General features: G+C 44.1%; 1 protein-coding gene across 2 annotated transcripts; it reads right to left on the reverse strand.

The window, feature by feature from the left end:
* Positions 1 to 6441: 6441 nt before the first annotated feature.
* LOC133767266 (gamma-crystallin B) lies at positions 6442 to 8104 on the reverse strand. Of its 2 annotated transcripts, none has more exons than XM_062201669.1 (3): positions 8096 to 8104; positions 7750 to 7992; positions 6442 to 6717 (listed from the first exon to the last, which is right to left on the reverse strand). In XM_062201669.1, the coding sequence occupies exons 1-3, from the start codon at positions 8102 to 8104 to the stop codon at positions 6442 to 6444; spliced, it is 528 nt and encodes a 175-aa protein (XP_062057653.1). The 2 variants fall into 2 exon arrangements, with proteins under 2 accessions (XP_062057653.1, XP_062057642.1); XM_062201658.1 differs by having other exon boundaries at positions 7744 to 7992.
* Positions 8105 to 23217: the final 15113 nt, after the last annotated feature.

Here is a 23217-nt window from a genome sequence, read left to right on the forward strand (position 1 = left end):
GGCTGGTTGACACCGATGCTGGAGTTCAGTGTGTGGGGCTGGCAGCGCGGCGGGTCTATATAGCAGGAGCGCTGCTGCGTTGGCAGGAACAACACAAAAGGGGCCCGCGGGGGTGAGTAAGGGCATTTTATGGATCCCTTTTACATGCTGCATTCACTGGAAAGGATTGCAGATTTTGCCCTCATTCTCTGGTATATTCTCACGCTGGCCTCTATCTGCTGCTCTTTTATTTGGATTCTTCGTGTTTTTTAAATTTATCAGCACACCAGTCTGAACTTTTGACCCGAAATTCGTGTCTGCATGCATAGGAGTACGATTTAATTAAAACCCACGAATTTTCCGGGGGAAAGCTCTGTCTTCCTGAAGGGTCCCCTGGTTCCAAGAGGCTGTTGGGGAGACAGACTGCTACACACCCTACTTTCTCTGGAAGACAGAGCTAGCTGTCTTAAATGTTTTTCTTTATACAATTTGCCAGTTCAATGCAGGACATAAGTCTAGATCCTGATCTAAGCTGGTTTTGACTTCGCTGATTCAGTTCACTAAAACACAGTCGTCAATCTCTCTATCCCCCATTGACAGGTGCACATCATGTATCGGGATGTCAGCCCCTGGGAGTCAACTTGTGCTAGGAACCGAGGGAAGGCTTCCTGTGGCCATGGGCCCAAGACTGTGAAGTGTGTTAATCTATTGGTTATTCCCCCTTTTCCAAGGATGGGGAGACCATGAAGCTTCATTCTGACACACACTGCCTGGGCAATGGAGGCCCATGGGGTGGCTGTAGAAGATGGCAAGTCCCACTACCTCTCAGAGCACGACCCATCTTGTGGGAGAAGGTTTGAAGAGTGAGAAAGACAGAAAGGAATAACCTCTGACATTCGGAAGCAGGCCTGGCACTCACAGCTGGGATGTATTATTCCTTTAGTGGATGTAAACAATCTCCCACGATGAAATGAAATAAAACAAGGCCACTTTATTATGCTATCTAGGCACAGGCAAAAACAATGTCAGCAAAACACTCACAAAGTACCAAATATTACCCCTCTCATCCAAAATGATTTTTGGCTATTTCTTTATCAATTATAGCTTAATCTTCATTCTAGTTTCTCTCTCTATGGGTAAGATTTAATGAGATAAGCAATCATAAAATTAATAATCTTGCTTTGGGACAGCATCCATCTAGAATGAATCTCAGTTTTTAGATGCTTCCCCAAATTATCCAACCAGAGTAAAATCCTTTTTTTAAATTCTTTTTAAAAATGTATTTATTTTCTTTATTTGAGAGAGTGATTGAGAAGCTCCCTATTTGATGTTCCACCCTCCAAATACCCAAGATAACTGGTGCTGGACCACTACAAAACTGGGAGCTGGAATCTAGGCCTCCCATGTGGATGGCAAGAACCTAGCTGCTGTGGCCATCATCTGCTGCCTCTCGGGGGGTGCATTAGCCAGAAACTAGAATTGGGAGTGGAGCCAGGACTTGAACCCAAGTGCTCCTCTGTGGGATGTGGACATCTCAAGTGGCATCTTAACTGCTATACCAAATGCCAGCCCTAATAGTTCTTTTTAACTCATACTGAGACATTCCATGCTTTCCCATGGTGTGTGTTTTCCCTTGCTGCAATGAGTAAGAAACTCAATTTATTTAAAGACAATTGAGTTTCTGTTGGTTTTCAGCTAAGGACATCAGTATGATATGATATGGTGTGTGTATAATGTGCTTGGCACATACTTGGCACAAATGAACACTGAATAAATGTTAGATAGTAGTAAAGAGTGACATTATTAATGATGACTTCAGCATGTCTGTCACTCTCAGATATTCGATCCTCTCAAAAATTCCTGAAAAATTTCTCCTCTACAAGATGATTTTGTGGATTAAAAAAATGCTAGGCTTGGAAAGGATTTTAGAAATCATCTGATGACTTTCAAACTCTAGTGTACATAAGAATCACTTTGATAAAATGCAAATTACCTGTCCCTACCCTCTCCCAAGATTCTACATTAGATCTGAAGATCCTTCAAAGCTAAATTTTGGTGAATGCCAGATAGTTCTTGGACCAAACTTGGGAAAAATACCGCTGTGGTTTATTCCTTCATTAAGACTTTTTGTTTGTTTGTTTTTAGTTTATTAATTTGAGAGGGAGGGAGGGAGAAAGGAAGAAAGGAGAGTGAGCACTCCCATCTGTTAGTTCTCTTCCCAATGTGTCCAGCAGCCAGGGTTGGGCCAGGCTGAAGCCAGGAGCTGGGAGCTCAGTCCAGGTCTCCCTTGTGGGTGACAGAAACCCAATAACTTGCTCCACTGCCACTGCTTCTCAGGGCCTGCATTAGTAGGAAGCCGGAGTCAGGAGCCAGAACTGGGGATTGCAACCCGGTACTCTGATTTGTGATGCATGGAATCTTAACCATTAGGCCCAAATGCTCACTCTTAGTCCTTCATTTTTGTTAAGAAAAACAGGTATTTTAGCCATCTCCAGGTAAGGCTTTATTGGCAATTGTACTGACATCCTCTTTAAACTGGTAGGCAAATGTTCCATCTGCTCTACAGTATGCTTCCTTATTCTATAAAGGTTCATAAGCACACAATGAGAGATTCAAAACAGAGATATCAGCACTTAAATGACAGAGCTGGGTAAGACAAGAAAAGAGATAAAAGGTCAGGAAATGCATACTGTGGAACTTTAGTCTTGTCTCAGATTGGCATATTCTTGACTTTCTCCTACCTTCTCGCAAATGGTTTTGCTTCTCCTTTTGGCTCCTTGTTCCCAGCTGTCCAAGCAGCTGCCTTAAATAGGCTCTTGTATCTCAACTGGACTTTCAACAGCCTCCCAAATCTGGCCAGTCTTGCCTTCTTCCTGCCTGCACTGTGCAGACTGCCAGGGTCATGAGCATTGAAACACATCAAATATGCCAAGTCATGCTGCTCATCTGCTCGGAACACTCCACAGACTCTCACTGTCTTTGGGGCAGAGTACTGATTCCTTAGCATGCAACTCCAGACCTGAGCTGTCTGTCTCCAGACTTTCAGTTCTGCCATGAGGAACCACTTCCCATTTCCCAAGTGAACCACGTTACTTTCACGTTGCTCTCATTTCCAACATATTGGTCTTTCTCACTGAGATATCAGTTCTCTGTTTTTCACTTTTCAAGGCTGAGCTCAAGCATCAGTTTCTCTGCAAAGGTTTTCTGGAACCCTTTCCAGTCTTCTGAGCTGAATTTTGCACGGCCTCATTAGCATCATGTTCACACCTCTGTAATAGTACCTGTCACTTATCTAATTATCTTTTCTCACATCAGTCCCTCAAAATGGATGGAGTACAAAATGGATGAGAGCAAGTACTAGCCCATCTGTATTTTTATATGCCTACCAATTGGCAAAATGGGCTGTCACATAAAGGGTGCTGGTAAATACCTGGGGAGTGAATGAATGACTGTTATCCTCCAGTTTGAAATTCATTGTTGTGATAGCCCCATTCAAATGCTCAGCCCACATAAGCATACATGCACACTTCAAAATTCAGCATTTGCAACTTTCAGTGTGTAGGATGACACAAGCACCCTGAACTTGATCTATTTAATGGCCCTGTATAACAGTGGAGATGAGTAAGCAAAAGGGATAAAGCAGAGATTTTGTGTTGGCCTCTAAACTTTCCACTCTTTCATAATTTAATTTTTATGTCTGCTGAGATGACAAATGAATGTGTATATCATATTCATGCTTGGCTCAATGAACAGACATCATTTGGGTGCTGACCATGTAGACTAAAATGTCCTAAACAAGGATACTGTGTAGGACTAGGAACCATCATCTGATCCGCTTTCTCAACATATCTTTAGTGACCATGCAACCAATGACCAGTAGGCAGGGAGTAATCATTGACTCATCTTTTCTTGACTTGTGGCATTGTTTTGGAAAGAAGGTTGACATGTATTTCTTCTTGTTTAAGCAACAGGTACTTGTGATTGTCGCTTTTGCTTAACAAACTCACAAAGAAGAAAATTTGAATTCCTAAGGATTGGAGGGGGAGAGAATAAGATATATACTAACGTCAGGACCTAACCCCATGGAAGCAGAGCAGCAAAACTGAGGAAAGCTGGTAAGATGTAGGGAAGTTTTTTTGGGGGGTGCATAACTCAATGGAGTAGTTGCTACTTCAGTTCTTTGCTTGGTGGGCCTTTTATGAGATTATATAGACCAGAAGATAGCATCAGTTCAAGGGGAGAAAAGAAAGGAAAAGGAACAAAAATATTTAAATCTGGGCTTAGTATTACAAACTAGGATGTGTAGGAAATACTGGTGTTTATAAGGTATCTAGAGTGCAGATAACACTGGATTATCCCAAATTGTTGGTACATTTCAATGGCAAATATCATAGGATATGCCTCCTCCCACACCACTCTTTGAGGTCCCAGTAACTACTTTATCAAGTAACTTTTATTACTTGTATAATTATACATGAACATTTTAGTAAACTCTGTTCACTGCAAAAAAGTAAGCAAGTTGAAACAACAAATTATATGTTTGCTCTGTTTATAAGACACTTGGGTGTTGCATTCGAGCTCCTAAAGGACATGGGATGGAAGGAGACAATAACAAATGAACAGGGGCCACGTTGTGATGCAGGCATCCCATACTGGAGTGCCAGTTAGATCTGGCTCCTTTGCTTCTGATCCAGCTTCTTGCTAACACACCTGGGAAGGCAGCAGATGATGGTGAAGTATTTGGGCCTGTGCCACCAAGTGGGAGACCTGGATGTAATTCCTAGCATCAGCCTGGATCAGTCACAGTTCAGGGAGTATGAACTAAGGGATGGAAGATCTCTCTCTGCCTTTCACATAAATAATAAACAATTTTAAAAGAAGAATAGCCCCCACAGGTAAGTACTGAGAGGAGAGGAGCAAAGAATAGACAAAAGGCAGGCCCTCAGTAGCAGGGTGTAGCTGGTAGACCATCTAACGCAGGGACTTCTACTATTAAATTTGATACTATTGTACTATTATAGTATAAACTTGCATCTATCCCCCCAGCACCAGTATAATCAATCAAGCTACACACCTCAACATAATGGATGGTTCAGGAGGAAAGAAAAGGGACTCTGTCTCCTGTCTGGGTCAGTGTAGTGCACAGCAGGGGCAAAATATGTGGAGGATGAGATGGCCAGCTAGTGATGGGGCAGGAGTTCAGAGGGAACTGGGACAAGGCTAAGCCACTCACTCCTTTAGAATCATGAGACATATGTGCTGAAGGAAGTGGGTAAAGCAGCTCCTACTCTGTGTGAGGTAGAATGAGCCAATTCAGTGGTAGCTCAGTGGGATTCTGCCCGTGAATTATGATAACTTTACAAGAAACAGTCCCAAGAACCTTATTTAATTATGCTTTTGAGGATGTTTACTCAGTACCCTCTTACAAGGTCCCACAAGAAAACTCTCCTTTAGGTTTTGTGCTGGGGATGGTTAAACTTGTCCTGATAAATAATTGATCTGTCTTCTAGACGCTGAGTCATAGAACTGATCTTGCTTCCTTCTTTGGCTGGGCTTCTGGAGTCAAATCTGATTCTATCTATCACCAACCCAGCACCTTGCAGTGCACAACTATGGGATTTGCACTTTGCTCTTGGCTCTCTCATCTCTCCTACTCTTGATTTTCCTCTGATCACCTATCTTTGATTTGTCATATTATATATTTTATTAGCACATTGCATCCATTTTAATAAAGTAAGGGAAATAATACAGTCATACAGAATTCTCCAGAAAATTTCAATCCCTTATTTTCCAGTTGATCTTACTTTCTGCATATAACCATAACACTTTACATCCTATTAAAATGATATGAAGTTGAGTTTTCCCAACTGCATGAGGTTTTGTAAATGTCCTGAAATTCTTCTACAAAGTACATACAGCAGAGACAGTGAATTACACTTGGACTGTAAGCCTCATAGTGGCATGAATTATTGGAAATGGAACTGGGAGAAAAGGGATGTTGGCAGTTAGGAAAAGGTGTGCAAAGCGTAAGAGCATACCAGTTTGTTCATGGAGCTAAACCAAGAGTCTACGTGCCGAGAACCGCTTTCCTCATCAGCTAAGACTTAGATGCTATAGGAAAAGAAAGGAACTAACCTGGAGGGGTAATTTGGGGTATTTCAGTAAGTGCTAATCAATCATTGCACCTGCAAATATATCCTGTGAGAATAACCACAAATGGCTTCAGTTTAGCTGAACGTTCCTTTGAGCCTATGTGTTTTAGTTATTAGAAGAATACCGGAAGTAATATCTGTTACATAATATATGAGAATTTGAACACAGGTTATTATGTTTGGCCAAGTGCCAGGATTGCTTAGGAAACCTTAATAGAGTGAAAGAAAGACAGGCCTCTATTATTGCCAGAAACACAAGCTATGTATTTTTATTAGATTCTACAGGAGAAAAGTGGGGAAAGTAACTGCTTCAGTAAAGATCCATGACTCGTCTGAAAGAACCAACTTTGGCATTCGTGGCCCCCCAGTCGAGGTATCTCCTATACTCCCCTGGCCTCAGCAGGTACTGCCTGCCCCGGTAGCTGGGCAGCTCATAGAGCACCCAGCAGCCCTCCAGCACGTTGAGGGAGTGGATTTCATTGAGGTGGAAGCGGTCCTGAAGAGACAGACAGTCGTCTGTGATCTCTGACATTTGTCCCCTGAAGTCATCTCTCTCGTAGATTCTTATTCTGAAAGTGCCAGAGTGCTGGGTGGAAGACAGAAAACAAATCGTCAATAAAGAGAGAAGGCTACAGTCCCTGCACCTCCCTGGCCACACATACCCCGAAGTTCTCTGAGTCTGAGTTTGCTTTGAGAATAGCCATGTTGCAGAGTGTAGGAGCCTTCCCACCCCCAGTAGCCCACCACTGATGAGTGAGTGAAATGATTCACGGGCAAAGCTGGGGCATAGCTCCCCAGCTCCTCAATGTCTGCTCCCCAGTCTCCGGTTCTTGGGAATTCAGATTTGCTTAAGGTAAAATTTATCACATCAATTCAGTGCTTGCTATTTGAAAACTAGCTGACTCTCACGCTGCCTTTCTGGCCTTCTACTCTCAGTTTATTCATTGCCCTGAGCAGCAAGACTCACTCTCATTGCACTCTATTTAACCCTATGTCCTGCGCTTCCTGCACGCCACTCGCCCGAGAAGTCTGCAGTCCCTCTCCAGAAAACACTGAATCTCAAACTCTAGTTTTGGATTTGACCTTACTCTAACTTATCTCTCTGAGGCAGCGGCTAGATTAGAAGAGGAACTAGAAGCTAGAGGCCTATCTTCTCTGGGAAGAATAATCCAGTAAAAAAGTAAGGCCAGGCAGCTGAAGTTTTTTTAATGAATTGAGCAGCCCCAGAGTATTTGTCAATTTTCATGTATTGGATTTCTGACTTGATATGGCACTGAATGAATACTTAAAGAAGTTATATCTGAAAGAGATGGTATATTCAGTCTCTCCCATGTCTTGCTTTTTCTTAGTCTTTGCTCTTTTAATTTTCCTTACATAAAAATTAAAGGCCAGGGACATGGAATCGAAAAACAAAACAAACAAACAAACAAAAAAAACCAAAAACCAATCCCTCTGTAGAGGGAAAAACGGGCTGTAAATCTGAGATAACTTTAGATTGAACTACAGCATCGAGTCACTTCCTCTTTCTGCTCTCTGGTGGGACTATTTGGTTTAAGATGAAGTTTTCAAACGCGTTTCATTTCCAAAGAGACAGCGACAATGACAGAGCCACACTTACTTGGGGGATGAGGCGGCAGGAGCGGATGGAGTCGCTGAGGCCCATCCACTGCTGGTAGTCGGGGTACTCGCCCCGCCGCAGGAAGTACTGGTGGCCCTGGTAGTTGGGGCGCTCATAGAGCATCCAGCAGCCGCTGTCCACGCGGATGGAGTTGCAGCGGCTGAAGTAGGGCTGCAGGTTGGGGCAGTCGCTGCTGCACTCATAGCAGCGGCCCTGGAAGCCCCGGTCCTCGTAGAAGGTGATCTGCAAAGGAACACACGGGAGCGTGGGGGTGATTTGTGACCCCCGCCCCCACTGAGGATGCGGCCTCAGGACCGAGGTTGAACCCCAAGTGCCCAGGACTTACCTTTCCCATGGTGAAGAGAGGAAGCAGGGGATGGTCTCTCGGTGCTGTGTGGGACCGGGGGAAGCGCTGTATATATAGCAGCCCTGACTGCTGCCTCCACAGGAAATCACACAAAAGGGCCCATTTCGGTGAGTAAGGGGATTTGCAAACTCCCCGCTCTCCCTCCCCCTGCTCACTGGGGTTGGCTGAATGGTTTCCTCTCATTCTTTCTGGTAGGTTCGGATTGCTCTGATTCACTAAAGCTGTTGTGGCCACCAAAATAAAAGACTCTCTACTCTTTGGGTTGAGCAAAAGGATGAGCGAAATTCTATCCCCGTGCTTTTATTCTATAGCTTACTCTGCTTAATTAACTTTTCAAAGGTATTAAACTTCACAGTGTATTCTGCTCTGCCACTGGTTTTGTTTGTTTGTTCGTTTTACCTTTTCTTTTTTTTTTAAAGCCAGAATTTAAATAATTCGGAGTATTAAGGAAGAGGGAATCAAGTGAAATAACCTGTGACAGCGTGCTGTGAAAAGAATACAACTTAGTTCAAATTCAGATCTTGTAACCGTATTTGTGGTTATTCGGGGCTTATTGACTACATTTGATAGTTGCTTGGGGATTCTCCATTTTCCTGAGCCCAGGGTGTTGGCACACAGTAGGTCTTCAGTACTTGGTTGTGTCCTGAATGAAAGCAGATGGTTGTGACTTTGCTCCCTTTGCCACACTCCCCAGGACCTAGGTCCTTCTTCCTGCTGGTGGCTGCCTGGAATCCTGCTTTTTGATATCCTTGCCATTCTTCAAAGGTCCCAGGACAGTTCTTTATTCTTCACAATTAAAACACTTGCTCCCTTGGTAAGAGTGATTGGAGTAGTGTAAGGAGTCATGCAGAAACCCGAAAACATCACCCTGTCCTCTGCCTCCGTCTTGAGATGCTGGTGGGTGGGGCATCTCAGTGGGGTTCTTATCACAGTGGGGTACAGGGACTCTGGAATCCCGAGGCCATTTCAAACTGTTCTTGGGTCAACACAGTTTCCCTAATAACGCTAAGGTGCTATTTGCCCTTTTCACCTATATTCTTTCACAACTATGCTGTGGCTTTTTTTTTTTTTTTTTTTTTAGAGACTACTTTATATTGGAGATTTGCAAAAATGTAAAACAACATGCCTCTTCATTGTTTTTATTTTGGAAAATAATAGCTGTGATTCACAAAAATATGTTAGCATGTAATAAGTTTACTGACAAAGATCTTTCAGAGCAGGGAAGGCAAACCCATGCCCAGAACATATGGATTCCCATGAGGACGAATCATTGTCCCTTCCTAAGTAGGAGGAATCCAGGTACCTAACCTGCCACCAAGAGTTGATTGGTCTCCTACAGAGGTGGGAGCATATTGGGACTCACAGTTGGTCTCTCTTGCTGGCAGATTGGCCATTCTACACCAGTAGTAGCAGGAGTAGCTTTGGTGAGCGGGAATTCACGCAAATCTTCATCTCAGCTACCATCAACACTCTGCTGATGAGCCCATTGTGCCGGCACTCAGGTGGCTGATGGCAGAAGCTGGCTGGTATCAGATGACTGAACCAGTCTGTGTACTTGATTGTTTAGTGTCCTTTCCATGATGGATGTCCTACGATAGGCATCGATAAGGAAGACAACCATTTTACACTGTGTGCCCACCTCCCCATACACTTGCCCCTACCTCAGAGTTTCTTGCCCCTAATTTTCCAGTCTTTCCGCTTCCAAGTCCTAAACTAACTAGTCAAGGCCCTCATCGTGGCCTAATGATTCTGTATCTGTTCTGATCTCAGGCTAGTTTTCTTTCTACACAAAATGATGACCAAGTGCACTGCTGGAAGGCTGCTTATTGGAAGGATTTCTCTCACCACTATATTTAGGGCCACCCTGAGTGAGCTGCTGTGCAGCAGTATTCCATCTTTGGCTGTCACTCACATACCAAATCGACCCACTAGTAAATAAGCTTAGCTTTTTTTCTCCTGTCAGTTGGCCGTAAGGGACCCTTGTACAGTTATAAGTGCGAGTTGAGAGGGAAGTCGTGGAATGGTGGTCGTCTCAAGTCAACCTCATTTTTGAACTAGAGTTGTGACTGAGGCACAGGGACTGGACTTTTTTGCTCTTGCGTTGCTCAGTAATTTGCTGTGGGCTTCCATTGTGGATAGCTAACCTGGGCAAGGCAGATCCCTTCAGCTGCAGAAAATTCCTAGAGACAAACTGAGCTTTAAGTTGCCAGCAGCTAGAGGAAGGAGTGCCTCAGGAGTGAGTGGGAGCCATGTGTGTGCTCTGTGTACCGTATGTGTACTATATGTGTACCATATGTGTACTCCATGTGTACCATGGGAGGAAAATCAGAATGATCATGAACCCTGGCTTAGTCAGTCATAGTTAACATTGAACACTGTGGGTTTTATCTTCCAGAATTTTTTTTTAAGATTTACTTATTTTACTTGAAAGTCAGAGTTACACAGTGAAAGGAGGAGAGGCAGAGAGAGAGAGAGAGAGAGGGGAGAGAGAGAGAGAGAGGTCTTCCATCAGCTGGTTCACTCCCCAAATGGCTGCAACTGCTGGAGCTGTGCCAATCCGAAGCCAGGAGCCAGGAGCTTCTTCCGGGTCTCCCCCCTGGGTGCAGGGGCCCAAGGACTTGAGCTGTCTTCTACTGCTTTCCCAGGCTATAGCAGAGAGCTGGATGGGGAGTGGAGCAGCCAGGACTCGAACTGGTGCCCATATGGGATGCTGGCACTGCAGGCAGCAGCCTTACCCGCTAAGCCACAGTGCCGGCCCCCCAGGTTTTTATTATATATGAAAAACCCATGTGTGGGTGTGTCATTGACACTGTATGACATGCTCTGGTTTTCTTCAAAGTCATCTTTTAAATAAAGTGATTAATAATGCTGACTAAGGTGATTATATTTAATCTTATATATATTTAATCTTATATATATGTTTAAAATATTTACTTATTTATTTTGAAAGGTAGAGTTACAGAGAGGCAGAGGCAGACTGAGAGAGAGAGAGAGAGAGAGAGAGAGAGAGAGAGAGAGAAAGTCTTCCATATGCTGGTTCACACCCCAACTGGCCGCAATGTCTGGAGCTGCGCCGATCCAAAGCCAGGAGCAAGGAGCTTCTTCTGGGTCTCCTATGTGGATGCAGGGGCCCAAGGACTTGGGCCATCTTCAACTGCTTTCCCAGGCCATAGCAAAGAACTGGATCAGAAATGGAGCAACCGGGACTTGAACTGTCACCCATATGGGATGCCAGCACTGCAGGTGATGACTTATCTACTGTGCTACAGGTCTGGCCCCTATATTTAACCTTTTAATAAAAGCATTATTTTTTTTGTAGAGAAAGACTGAATGAGAAGTCATTCTGGCCTCTCTCTTTGTTAGCCATACTAACATTTGAAGCCTAGACAGTCTTTAGGAGAGCACCATTCACCTGGTGAATTGAGAATTCTAAACAATCTTTTGTATGCTGGCAGTTCAAACTCTTTAAGAGTTTGTGAGACCAAGCTCCCCACCCTTTTTTTATTTTTTTGACAGGCAGAGTGGACAGTGAGAAAGAGAAAGACAGAGAGAAAGGTCTTCCTTTTCCATTGGTTCACTCCCCAATGGCCGCTGCACCGGCCAGAAGCCAGGAGCCAGGTGCTTCTCCTGGTCTCCCATGTGAGTGCAGGGCCCAAGGACCTGGGCCATCCTCCACTGCACTCCCGGGCCACAGCAGAGAGCTGGACTGGAAGAGGAGCAACCAGGACAGAATCCGGTGCCCCAACCAGGATTAGAACCCGGTGTGCTGGCACCGCAGGCAGAGGATTAGCCTAGTGAGCCGCGGCGCTGGCCCACCACCCTGTTACTTAAGACCCAATATAGTCAGTGCCGTTTGTAGGTGAGCGTTTGAGGATGATGATGAAATGTCACCATGTAAGCACTAATGTGATTACCCAGATTTTTGACTATAGTGTGAAGGCTAAAAGAATTAGGACCCTAGAGAAACATCCTTTAAGTCACATAAATTCATGCAGACTCTGATTCTGATGGATGGAAAAATGAGTAATCCTATGAAGAGGAAGTTAATCATCAGCACCGTAAAGTCAGGACATCATTGATTCTGAAAGAAGAAATTTAATGGTAAACATGTTTCAGTATCAATTATTAATTCTTTTAAAGGGTTCCCGTTGGCATTTGTCTTCCTCCAGTGGCAGGATGCCTGTTTTCTCTGGAGCCTCATGGGGTTTTGCCTCCCCTACAGATTGGCCTCTCATAAAGGATCCAGAGACTTCGCTAGGACTGTGGGTTGGGGGAGGTGTCCTTGAGAGGGTGTGATGCTGGATGAGGAACTAGTCTTCAGGGAGCTGCAGCGTGAGGTGAGGTCTCTTATTATCTGGTGCAGCCTTTTTCTATGGGACTGTTCATCTGGAATGAAAAACAGAAGAGAAGAAAGAAGAAGTGAGGGCATTATTATGACTTTATAATATCTTTTTTAACACATAAAGCCTACCTGAAGTTGAATTTGTTCCATGCTTAGGTCACACAAATCAGGAAGCCTGCCTTTGATCAGACACATCAATGCACCTACAATCCCAGCACTCAGCAAAATTTGTAGAATAAGATAGCCACTTTCTTCCCACTTCCCAGTGTCCTGATGACTTCCTCTCTGGGCAGGGGCTGGGGCCCTAAGAACCTATGGGCCCCAAAGATCCCTGTTGCTTCTAAGTTCCTAGGTACAGGGCAGCTGGTTTTCTCAGAAAACACCTGTAAATAACTGGTACCCTCAATCCCAGTCCCTCCACTAGCTCACTCTACTCTATAAAAAGAGAAACTCAGAGTATAGGCGTCCCTCACAGTATCCAGCAGATAACCAGTCCCTGGCAGGACTGCCCATGGAATGATAGAGTATGGGCTGGCTCTGGCTCATTTCTTAACCTATGCTACATAACGTTGTAGAATTTGTCCCAACCTCTTGCAAAGCCAATGGCACTTCTAAAGGATCCCTTAAGCAAATAACTACATTAAGACATATTGGGGACAAACTAAAATACCTAGAAATGAAATATTTGTTCCAGTGGTTGGTGAGAGAGTTAATCTCATCTGCTGAATGCAAAGTCATGGGAATGTCTCTTAAGCCAGAGGCCTACACGCAAATCCTCTCAGTTGTTTCATCACCTTCTAATGTTGGAGCATCTAGGACCTGGCCTGGGTGGGAAATAGGGGTTAAAGAAGCTTTCAGGGGCTGCGCCAATGCTTGATTGAGGAGCCAGCACTTGCAAATGATACCACTTGTGACCACTGACTGGGCCTGGCCTTACTTTCACACTGCTTCCTCTGAAGTTTTTTGTTTGTTACTTTTCATCACAGTACTATCCACCACTGTGAAGTTGTTGAACAGGCGGTATTTGTGGAGAGCACAGTCAGGGGAGCAATGGCGACACACATCCACACGCACGTCTTCTGTACTTTCTGTTACTGCTTGTGTGGTCTTTGGAAAGTCACTTTCTCTAAGAGATAATGGATTTGGAAGAACATGGTAAGTTGTAAAGTAATACTAATGATTTAACAAATCATATTGTTTAAGAAAGAAAATCATTCATGACAGTTGTTACGGCATGGGCTGGTGCCCTGGCTCACTTGGTTAATCCTCCGCCTTTGGTGCTGGCATCCAATATGGGCACCGGGTTCTAGTCCCAGTTGCTCCTCTTCCACTTCAGCTCTCTGCTGTGGCCCGGGGGGGCAGTGGAGGATGGCCCAAGTGCTTGGGCCCCTGCACTCGCATGGGAGACCTGGAGGAAGCACAGCTCCAGACATTGCGGCATATGAAAGACTTCTCTCTCTCTCTCTCCAACTCTACCTGTCAAATAAATGAATTAAAAAAAAAAAAAAAGATGTTAAGGCAGACTTAGGTCAAAGGGGATTATGGAGATAGGTAAGGAGACCATTACTGTGGGATCTTGTAGTGGAGAAGAGAGATTGAACTCAATTCCTGCTCCAAGGATTAGTGGCGATTTATAGCCAAGGAGCAGAGTCTTACTCAAAGGTAAAGGATTTCCAGCTAACGTGACTTGAGAGGATTATTGCTGAAGACAGACCATAGTGATCAGATACCAAGGGTGGGAGATAGTCACTAAATTAACTTAACAGGGTTTTTGCTAAAACTGGTGTCTACAAGAATGCAGAGAGAGAGGTACAGGGTGGATCTAGTCAAATAAAAGTCTCAGTGAACCCTGAGTAAAGTCTTGGTTGAGTCAATATTTTAATAAATGCTAAAATGATATTATTTGTAGCCTTGATAGTCAATTAATAATATATTTGTGTTTCTGGGCTTTGATGTTGTGGTGTCTGCAGTTTTGCTGATGGTGTGGAGACTAAATGTGATCAGTGGATCTTTTCATATATTGGAACACTTTGATGTAATTTAGCATAGATCTTTCATTAGGTCATTTTGACATTTGAGTCAAAAGATGACTATTGGTTCTTGTGTGTGATACTGAGCAAGGTACCAAGAGGAGAGGTAACGTCTGCGTGGATTGTGCAGTCAGAGTGGACGAAATCGTTGAAGGCCACCCACTGCTGGTGGTTGATGGATCTGCCGCAGCACAAAACATCTAATTCTTTCTGTCTACAAAGCAGGACTGCATGTCAGAATGGCAGTTGCACTCATGGAAAGTATTCTGCTATGGAACATGCTGTGCAAATTATCAGGGAAATGCTCCAGAGAACATGCTACCGTGAGTTCATGACAAGCCCCTTCATTCCCACACAACTTAGCACTTAAGCATTGTCCTTCTCAAATGATTGTTTTCTTTTCTAGATTCTGCCTTAACAAAGTTATAAGCTCAAGGATAAGGACCATGTGACATTTCTCTTGCTTAGAAATACTTATCAACTAAATGGGTCAATGGAGCCTTGGAAATATAAAAAATAGTTAAACCAATCATAAATCCTATTCCAACAATGACTCTCCTAAAGGTCACCCTATATGGATGTTCAGAGACACAGAAGTCACATATATATGTAGAGACCTGATTTCTCCCACCCATTCCTCACCACATTCACTGGTCCTTTTTTAAAAAATATATTTATTTTATTTATTTGAAAGAATTACAGAGCAGGGAGGGAGGGAGCAATAAATAGAGAGAACTTCCATCTGCTGGTTCACTCCCCAAATGGCCTCAATGGTTGGGGCTGGGCCAGGCCGAAGTCAGGAATCAGGAGCTTCATCCAGGTCTCCTATGTGGGTGCAGGGGCCTAAGCATTAGGGTCATCTTCAACTACCTTGCCAGGTGCATTAACAGGGAGCTGGATAGGGAGCAGAGACTTGAACAGGTGCTCATATGGGATTTGTGCCTTGCAGGCAGTGGCTTAACCCATTACACTGCAATGACAAGCCAGTGGCTCTTTGTTTTAAAAATGTTTATTTATTTATTTAAAAGGGTGGAGGTAGAGACATCATCCATCCATTGAATGCTCACAACAGCTGAGGCTGGGCTGGGCTGAAGCTGGGAGCCTGGACCTCTATCCAGGTCTCCCTTGTGAGTGTAGGGGCTCAATCAGGTGTTTGGGCCATCATTTGCAGCCCTGGGATGCACAGGATGGCCAAGTTCCAGTAGGAAGCTGGATTGGAAGCAGAGTAGCCTGGACACAAACCACGCACGCCGTTATGAGAAGGAGGCATTCCAAGTGGAAGCTTAACTCACTGTGCTTCAAGGCCTACCCCACATTCACTTGTTCTGATACCGTTATTTCTTTCCTGTCCCTGATAAACCAGGAAGACTAAAGGGAGGTAAAAATAATGTGTGTGGGAGTGGGGACAGGAGGAGGGAGGTGGAAGGGTTTGCTAGGAAGAGCAAGAACACAACAATCACGCCTGTTAAGGTCTTAGGAGATACTCAATGGCTCACATAGAGAGATTGTAGGGAAGGGTTGGAAAAGAGTGAAAATGGTGGTGGAGGAGGATTGGAGATGACAAGCAGCATTTTTGTGAAAGAAAATAGTGAAAGAAATTTCTAGCCACGTCCTTGCATTTTAGAAGATGGTTGGATCAATGGAATGAGACACTGGGTCTCATATTCCACAAGACATGACTTGCTACATCTTTGTATTATCAGCCAGCATATCTCATCCTAGAATCTGAGGGACATTAATAGGGTAAAGACAGTGCCTGAGCCTTTTATAACAAATATTTGAATATCCAGTTTAACTTTGAATTTAGAGAAGTGTTTCTTTTTCTCTCAAAAATAAATACAAAATTCTTTCTTAAAAAGACAGGCCTTTTTAAAAAAATATTTTCTTTCTCGAAATTCTTTGAGAGACAGAGACAGATAGATAGAGAAATCCCACCTACTAGTTCATTCTCCAAATGCCTGCAACAGCTAAGGCTAGGCTGAGGCAACTGCTGGGAGCCAGGAACACAATCCAAGTCTCCTACATAGATGGCAGGAACCCAGTCACTTGAGGCATCACTGCTGCCTCTCAGCATCTGCATTGGCGGAAGCTGGAGTCAAGACCTGGAGCTGGGAATTGAACCGACGCACTCTGATGTGGTATGCAAGTGTCTAACTGACGGCTTAACCCCTAGGCTAAATGGCCACACTGACTGGTCTTGTTTAAGTAAAAAAAAAATTATCAAGCCATTAAAGGTCCTCTAGCAATTTATGTTTAAAATAAACTTGCATATCAAAATATTTCAATAGATCTAATAATACTCTGGCTTCTTCCAAAATAAAATCATTCATTTAGGAGCCATCAAAGTTTACATCCCACTCCCAATACAAATGTTTTGGTTCAGAATCTGGGCTTTCCTGTAACATTTGCAGACTTCTTTTCCTGGCTTCCTGGCAACCAGCTGTGTTTTCAGCATATGAATCTTCATATATGATCATTATTGATGTGGCCCAGCAGAAGGAAGCCACAGTAGCTTTCATTTCAGTCAGTGGGGTTAAACTCACAGCAAACTTTGCACTCATTTAGCTCATGATGATAAAAATAATAGCAGCTCCTAATGATAGCTTATTCTATAACAAGTGCCTAGCATGTTCCACACAGGGTACCACATGTAGTCAACCCAGCACGATTATCAGGACTGCCCCAAATACAGCATTTGAGAGATCTGGACAAAGAGATTAGAGACCTCTTTCCCTCTCCACTGACTACCTTTCACTCTTCCTGTTGCCTCACATGTCCAAGGTCTACCCACATGCCACTCCCCTGGCAAATGGCTGCCCTTTGGCTACCAGTGGCCTCGGGAGGATAGCTCTCATAAAGACTTAGATCCCAGAAGTGAGCTTGGGTTTACAAGGAGGGATTTCTGGAGATCCAGGTTTTAGGAGTATGGGCTACCAGGAGAGGTGTGGACATGTCCCATGCTCCTGCAAACTCCTGCCCATGGGAAAGAGTTCAGCTAGACGAGGCAAGAGTGAACTTCTCTGAATAACCCAGGCTAGGGATTCTGATAGACCAGGTCTAATTGCAGTAGTGGTCACTCTGGAGAAATAAATACAGAAAGGTACCCACAGCTAGTGAGTGGAGGAATTAGGAATTGAAATCAATTCTATTTGCTGTTAAGACCCAGGATAATTGCCTCTTCATACATCAATGGTCTATTTAGATGGTATCTTTTCAGATCTGCATATTGCATCTTTTCTCATATATTTCTCATAGTCAAATTTCATACTTTTTAAGAAATGTCTACAAGGCATAAAACCCAAATAGCCTGCTATGTCACTACCAACCCTGAGAATCTTTGGCTATAACAGGAGTTCTAGTAAATTCTAGTGAATTGATCAACTGGTTTCTTAATCTCACTCTAAGGGCTCAGTATCTGAGTGTGAAGGGCTTTGTAATTCTTGGTTCACCTCTTTGTGTGTAATCTTCTAAGACAGCAGTAATGGATGACTGTCAAAAGGAGATCAAAGATGTTCACATCTCCTTTCATTAGAGAAAATTTCTAGAAACAGGTTATTTATTTTGACCTTTTTATAATACCCACACATATAGCACAACTAGCACAAAACTGTTAAAAAGGTAATTCCAATTTGTTGACTGCTACCATATGCTAGCTTATTTATAGAAGACACTGTTCACTCCTCATGCGAATGTGAAAGTGGAAAACCTGAGGCTGAGGAGTATCATGAACTTGCTCAAGATCACACAGCCAGTAGGCAGTCCTGCCAGAACCCAAGTCCATGAACCTGAAAGCATACATCGGTAACCATTGACACACCCCACCTAAAACCCAATATTCTCCATGTGTCAGAGCTAGGAGGAAACTTGGAGCTCATCTTGTCCACATTCCTCATTTTATAGAGAGGGACACTTAACCTCGGCTTTGTTAGATAAAACGTAGTTTTCTAAACCTATCTATTCACTCAGATTAAAACAAAACAAAACTTCAAGCTAACAAATTATTTTCAGTGAGACACATCACATACTTTTCCCTTGTTTATTCAAATAGAACTCATATTTTGTTACTCACGTGAGTACAACATAGAAGGACCTTGGTTAGCAGTACCAAAATCACAAATCTAAATATTTGGTGTTGGTGAGAGTACAAACGTTTTGATAATATGTATAACTTCCTCCTATTCTTGATTTATCCTGTATGTTTCTTCAACAGGAGGAATTCTGTTTAAAATGGATCTTCATTATTTAATTGTGAGCAGGGCATTAATTTTTTAAAAAACAGCTTTACTGTCTGCCAGCATTGTGGTGTAACAGGTTAAGCTGCTGACTACAAAGCCAGCATCCAATATGGGTGCTGGGTTGAGTCCCAGCTGCTCCATTTCCAATCCAGCTCTCTGCTAATGTTCCTGGGAAAGCAGCAGAGGAGAGTCCAAGTACTTGGGCCCCTGAATGCATGTGGGAGACCTGGATGAAATTCTGGGCTCCTGGCTTCGGTCTGGCCCAGCTAGCTCCAGCCATTGTAGCCATTTGGGGAGTGAACCAGCAGATGGACGATCTCTCTCTCTCTCTCTTTCTCTCTCTCTCTCTGTGTGTGTGTGTCTCCCTCTCTCTCTGTGACTCTGGCTTTCAAATAAAAAAAAAAAAGAGACAGCTTTATTGAGATATAATTCCCAAACAGTTCATGCATGTAAAGCATACAATTCTGTGGTTTCAACGTATTTACATATAAGTAATTCATTGCTACAGTCAACTTTAGAACACGTTCATCACCATGAAGAAAAAGCCTGTACTCTTTAGCAATCACTTCTTTACCATTCATTGCCCAAGCCCTGAGCAATCACACACCTGCTTACTGTCTACAGATTTGCTCATCCTGGGTATTTTACATATATGAAATCATATAATATATGGTCCTATGTCACTGGCTTCTTTTAGGTTCATTCATGTTGTAGCATGTAATAGTGCTTTTTTTTAAAAAAAAAGATTTTTCATTATTTATTTTGAAAGTTGGAGTTACTGAGAGGCAAAAACAGAGAGACAGAGAGGTCTTCCACCTGCTGTTTCACGCCCAAGATGGCTGCAATGGCCAGGGCTGGGCCAGGTTGAAGCCAGGAGCCAAGGGCTTCTAGGTCTCCCATGGCAGAGCCCCAAACACTTCCACTGCTTTTCCCAGGTCATTAACAGGAAGCAGGATTGGAAATGGAACATTCAGGACATGAACTGGCCCCCATGTAGTCAACAGCTTTACCTGATATGACACAACACTGGCCTTGCCTTCTTCCTTTTATGGCCAAATAATATTCTATTGCATATCACATTTTGTTTATCCAATAATCCATGGACGTTGGACTTTTGGGTATTTCTTCCTTTTGGCTATTGTGAATAGTGCTGCTATGAACGTCCGTTTGCTTCAACATCTGTTTTCTTTCTTTCTTTTTTTTTTTTTAGAAATACATTTATTTATTTGAAAGTCAGTGTTACACAGAGAGAGGAGAGGCAGAGAGAGAGAGAGAGGTCTTCCATCCGCTGGTTCACTCCCCAATTGGCTGCAGTGGTTGGAGCAGCGCTGATCCAAAGCCAGGAGCCGGGAGCTTCCTCCAGGTCTTCCCATATGGGTGCAGAGGCCCAAGCACGTGGGCCACCCTCCACTGCTTTCCTAGGTCATAGCAGAGAGCTAGATTGGAAGTGGAGCCGCTGGGACTTGAACTGGCACCCATATGGGATGCCGCCATGCAAGTGATGGCTTTACTTGCTGCACCACAGCAAGTAAAGTAATATTTTAAAAAATATTTATTTATATGAAAAGCATAGAGATAGAGCTAAGGAGAGCTCTCCTGTCTACTGGTTCACTTCCCAAATGTCCATAACAATTGGGACTGGGCCAAGCCAAAGTCAGGAGTGAGAACTCAGTCCAGGTCTCCTGCATGGATGGCAGGGACCCAACTAGTTGGCATCCCCTGTTGCCTCCCAAGGTATACATTAGGAGGAAGCTGGAACTGGGGGGATAGGAGTGAATCTGGGACTCAAACCCAAACAATTCAATGTGGGGTGCAGGTGTCCAAAGCAGTGGCTTAACTGCTTTGCCAAATGCTCACCACTGATGCTTTTTTTTTTTTTTTAAATTTATTTGACAAGTAGAGATATAGATAGTGAGAGACAGACAGACAGACAGAGAAAAAGATCTTCCTTCCATTGGTTCACCCCCCAAATGGCTGCTATGGCCGGCACTGTGCCGATCCAAAGCCAGGAGCCAGGTGCTTCCTCCTGGTCTCCCATGCAGGTGCAGGTGCCCAAGCACTTGGGCCATCCTCTACTGCCCTCCTGGGTCACAGCAGAGAGCTGGACTGGAAGAGGAGCAACCGGGACTAGAACCCGGCACCCATATTGGATGCCAGCACCAAAGGCGGAGGATTAACCAAGTGAGCCACGGCGCCGGCCCTGCCACTAATGCTTTCTTGAAAATGTCCCTTGATGCATAAAATTTTTAAATTTTGATGAAGTATAATTTATTCTTTTGTTGCATGTGCTTTTGGTGTCGTGGTTAAGAAATCATTGTCTGGGCCGGCGCCGTGGCTTAACAGGCTAATCCTCCACCTTGCGGCTCCGGCACACCAGGTTCTAGTCCAGGTCGGGGCGCCGGATTCTGTCCCGGTTGCCCCTCTTCCAGGCCAGCTCTCTGCTGTGGTCCCGGAGTGCAGTGGAGGATGGCCCAAGTGCTTGGGCCCTGCACCCCATGGGAGACCAGGAGAAGCACCTGGCTCCTGCCTTGGGATCAGCACGGTGCGCCAGCTGCAGTGCGCCGGCTGCGATGGCCATTGGAGGGTGAACCAACGGCAAAGGAAGACCTTTCTCTCTGTCTCTCTCTCTCACTATCCACTCTGCCTGTCCAAAAAAAAAGAAAAGAAAAGAAATCATTGTCTAGGGGCCAACACTTTGGCGTAGCAGGTTAAGCTGCGCCCACAGTGTAGGCATCCCACATGGACGCCAGTTCAAGTCCCGGCTGCTCCACTTCTGATCCAGCTTTCTGCTATGGCTTGGGAAAGCAGTAGAAGATGGCTCAATCCTTGAAGAAGCTCCTGGCTCTTGGCTTCAGGTTGGCCCAGCTCCAGCCATTGCTGCCATTTGGGGAGTGAACCAACAGATTGAAGACTTCTCTCTCTCTGCCTCTGCCTCTCTCTAACTCTGCCTTTCAAATAAATAAATAAATCTTTAAAAAATCATTGTCTAGCTGGCGCCGTGGCTCACTAGGCTAATCCTCTGCCTTGCGGCGCCGGCACACCAGGTTCTAGTCTCGGTCGGGGCACCGATCCTATCCCGGTTGCCCCTCTTCCAGGCCAGCTCTCTGCTGTGGCCAGGGAGTGCAGTGGAGGATGGCCCAAGTGCTTGGGCTCTGCACCCCATGGGAGACCAGGAGAAGCACCTGGCTCCTGCCATCGGATCAGCGCGGTGCGCCGGCCGCAGCGCGCCTACCGCAGCGGCCATTGGAGGGTGAACCAACGGCAAAGGAAGACCTTTCTCTCTGTCTCTCTCTCACTGTCCACTCTGCCTGTCAAAAATTAAAAAAAAAAAAAAATCATTGTCGAATAAAAGGTTACAAATCCATGTCTATTTTTTCTCCAAGAGTTTTGTAGTTTGAATTCTTACATTTAGGTCTTTGATCCATTTTGAGTTTTTTTTCTTTTTTTTTTTAAAGATTCATTCTATTTATTTGAAAGACTTACAGAGAGAGAGATAGATAGAGAGAGACAGATATACACACACAGAGAGAGAGAGAGAAGAGAGAGAGAGGTCTTCCATCCACTGGGTCACTCCCCAGATGGCCACAACGGCTGGTGCTGAGCCCCTCAGAAGCCAGGAGCCAAGAGCTTCTTTTGGGTCTCCCACTTGGGTGCAGGGACCCAAGGGCTTAGGCCATCCTCTGCTGCTTTCCCAGTCACATTAGCAGGGAGCTGGATTGGAAGAGGATTAACCAGGACTTGAACTGACACCCATATGGGATGCCAGCACTGCAGGCCGGGGCTTTAACCTGCTGTGTCACAGCTCTGGCCCTGTGAGTTAATTTTTACATAGGTGTGTGGAGTCCAGATTCATTCTTTTGCATATACTCAGTATTCCCGGCACCATTTGTTGATAAAATTTATTCTTCTCCTATTGAATGGAAGTGGCATCCTTGTCCAAAATTAGTTGAACATGGACACCTTGGTTTACTTCCGAATCTTCAATTCTATTTCACTCATCTGTATGTCTAACCTTACGCCGGTACCTCACTGTCTTGATTACCATTGCATTGTGGTAAGTTGTGAAACTAGGAAATGTGAATTCTTCTACTATTTGCTTTTTCTCAAGACTATTTTGGCTATTCTGTGTCTATATAGAGTTTAGAATCAGCTTAACAATTTCCACAAAAAGTCAACCAGGACTGAACATTATTTTAGTTTATATAAATTTGGAAAAGAAACTAACACTCTAGGAGAGTAGCTCTGTCAGTGGGAAGAAATTCCAGAGATGAGCTGGATAGCAAATAGTAACACCTCACTCTGCATAATGGAATCTTTGATAATTGAGTTGATAAAAATTCATATTCTAGCCCAAAATAAAGAAGACCATATTGTGATGTTGTATTTGAGAGGATAGTGTAGGTATATCAATTTCTCATACTTACTGTCGGAGGCCATCTGACAAACCACACGGAGACGCAGCACTCAGTCAATCCATCACCACGTTTATTGCCT

Source organism: Lepus europaeus, chromosome 1 (genome assembly GCF_033115175.1).
Source record: "Lepus europaeus isolate LE1 chromosome 1, mLepTim1.pri, whole genome shotgun sequence".
Taxonomy (NCBI): domain Eukaryota; kingdom Metazoa; phylum Chordata; class Mammalia; order Lagomorpha; family Leporidae; genus Lepus; species Lepus europaeus.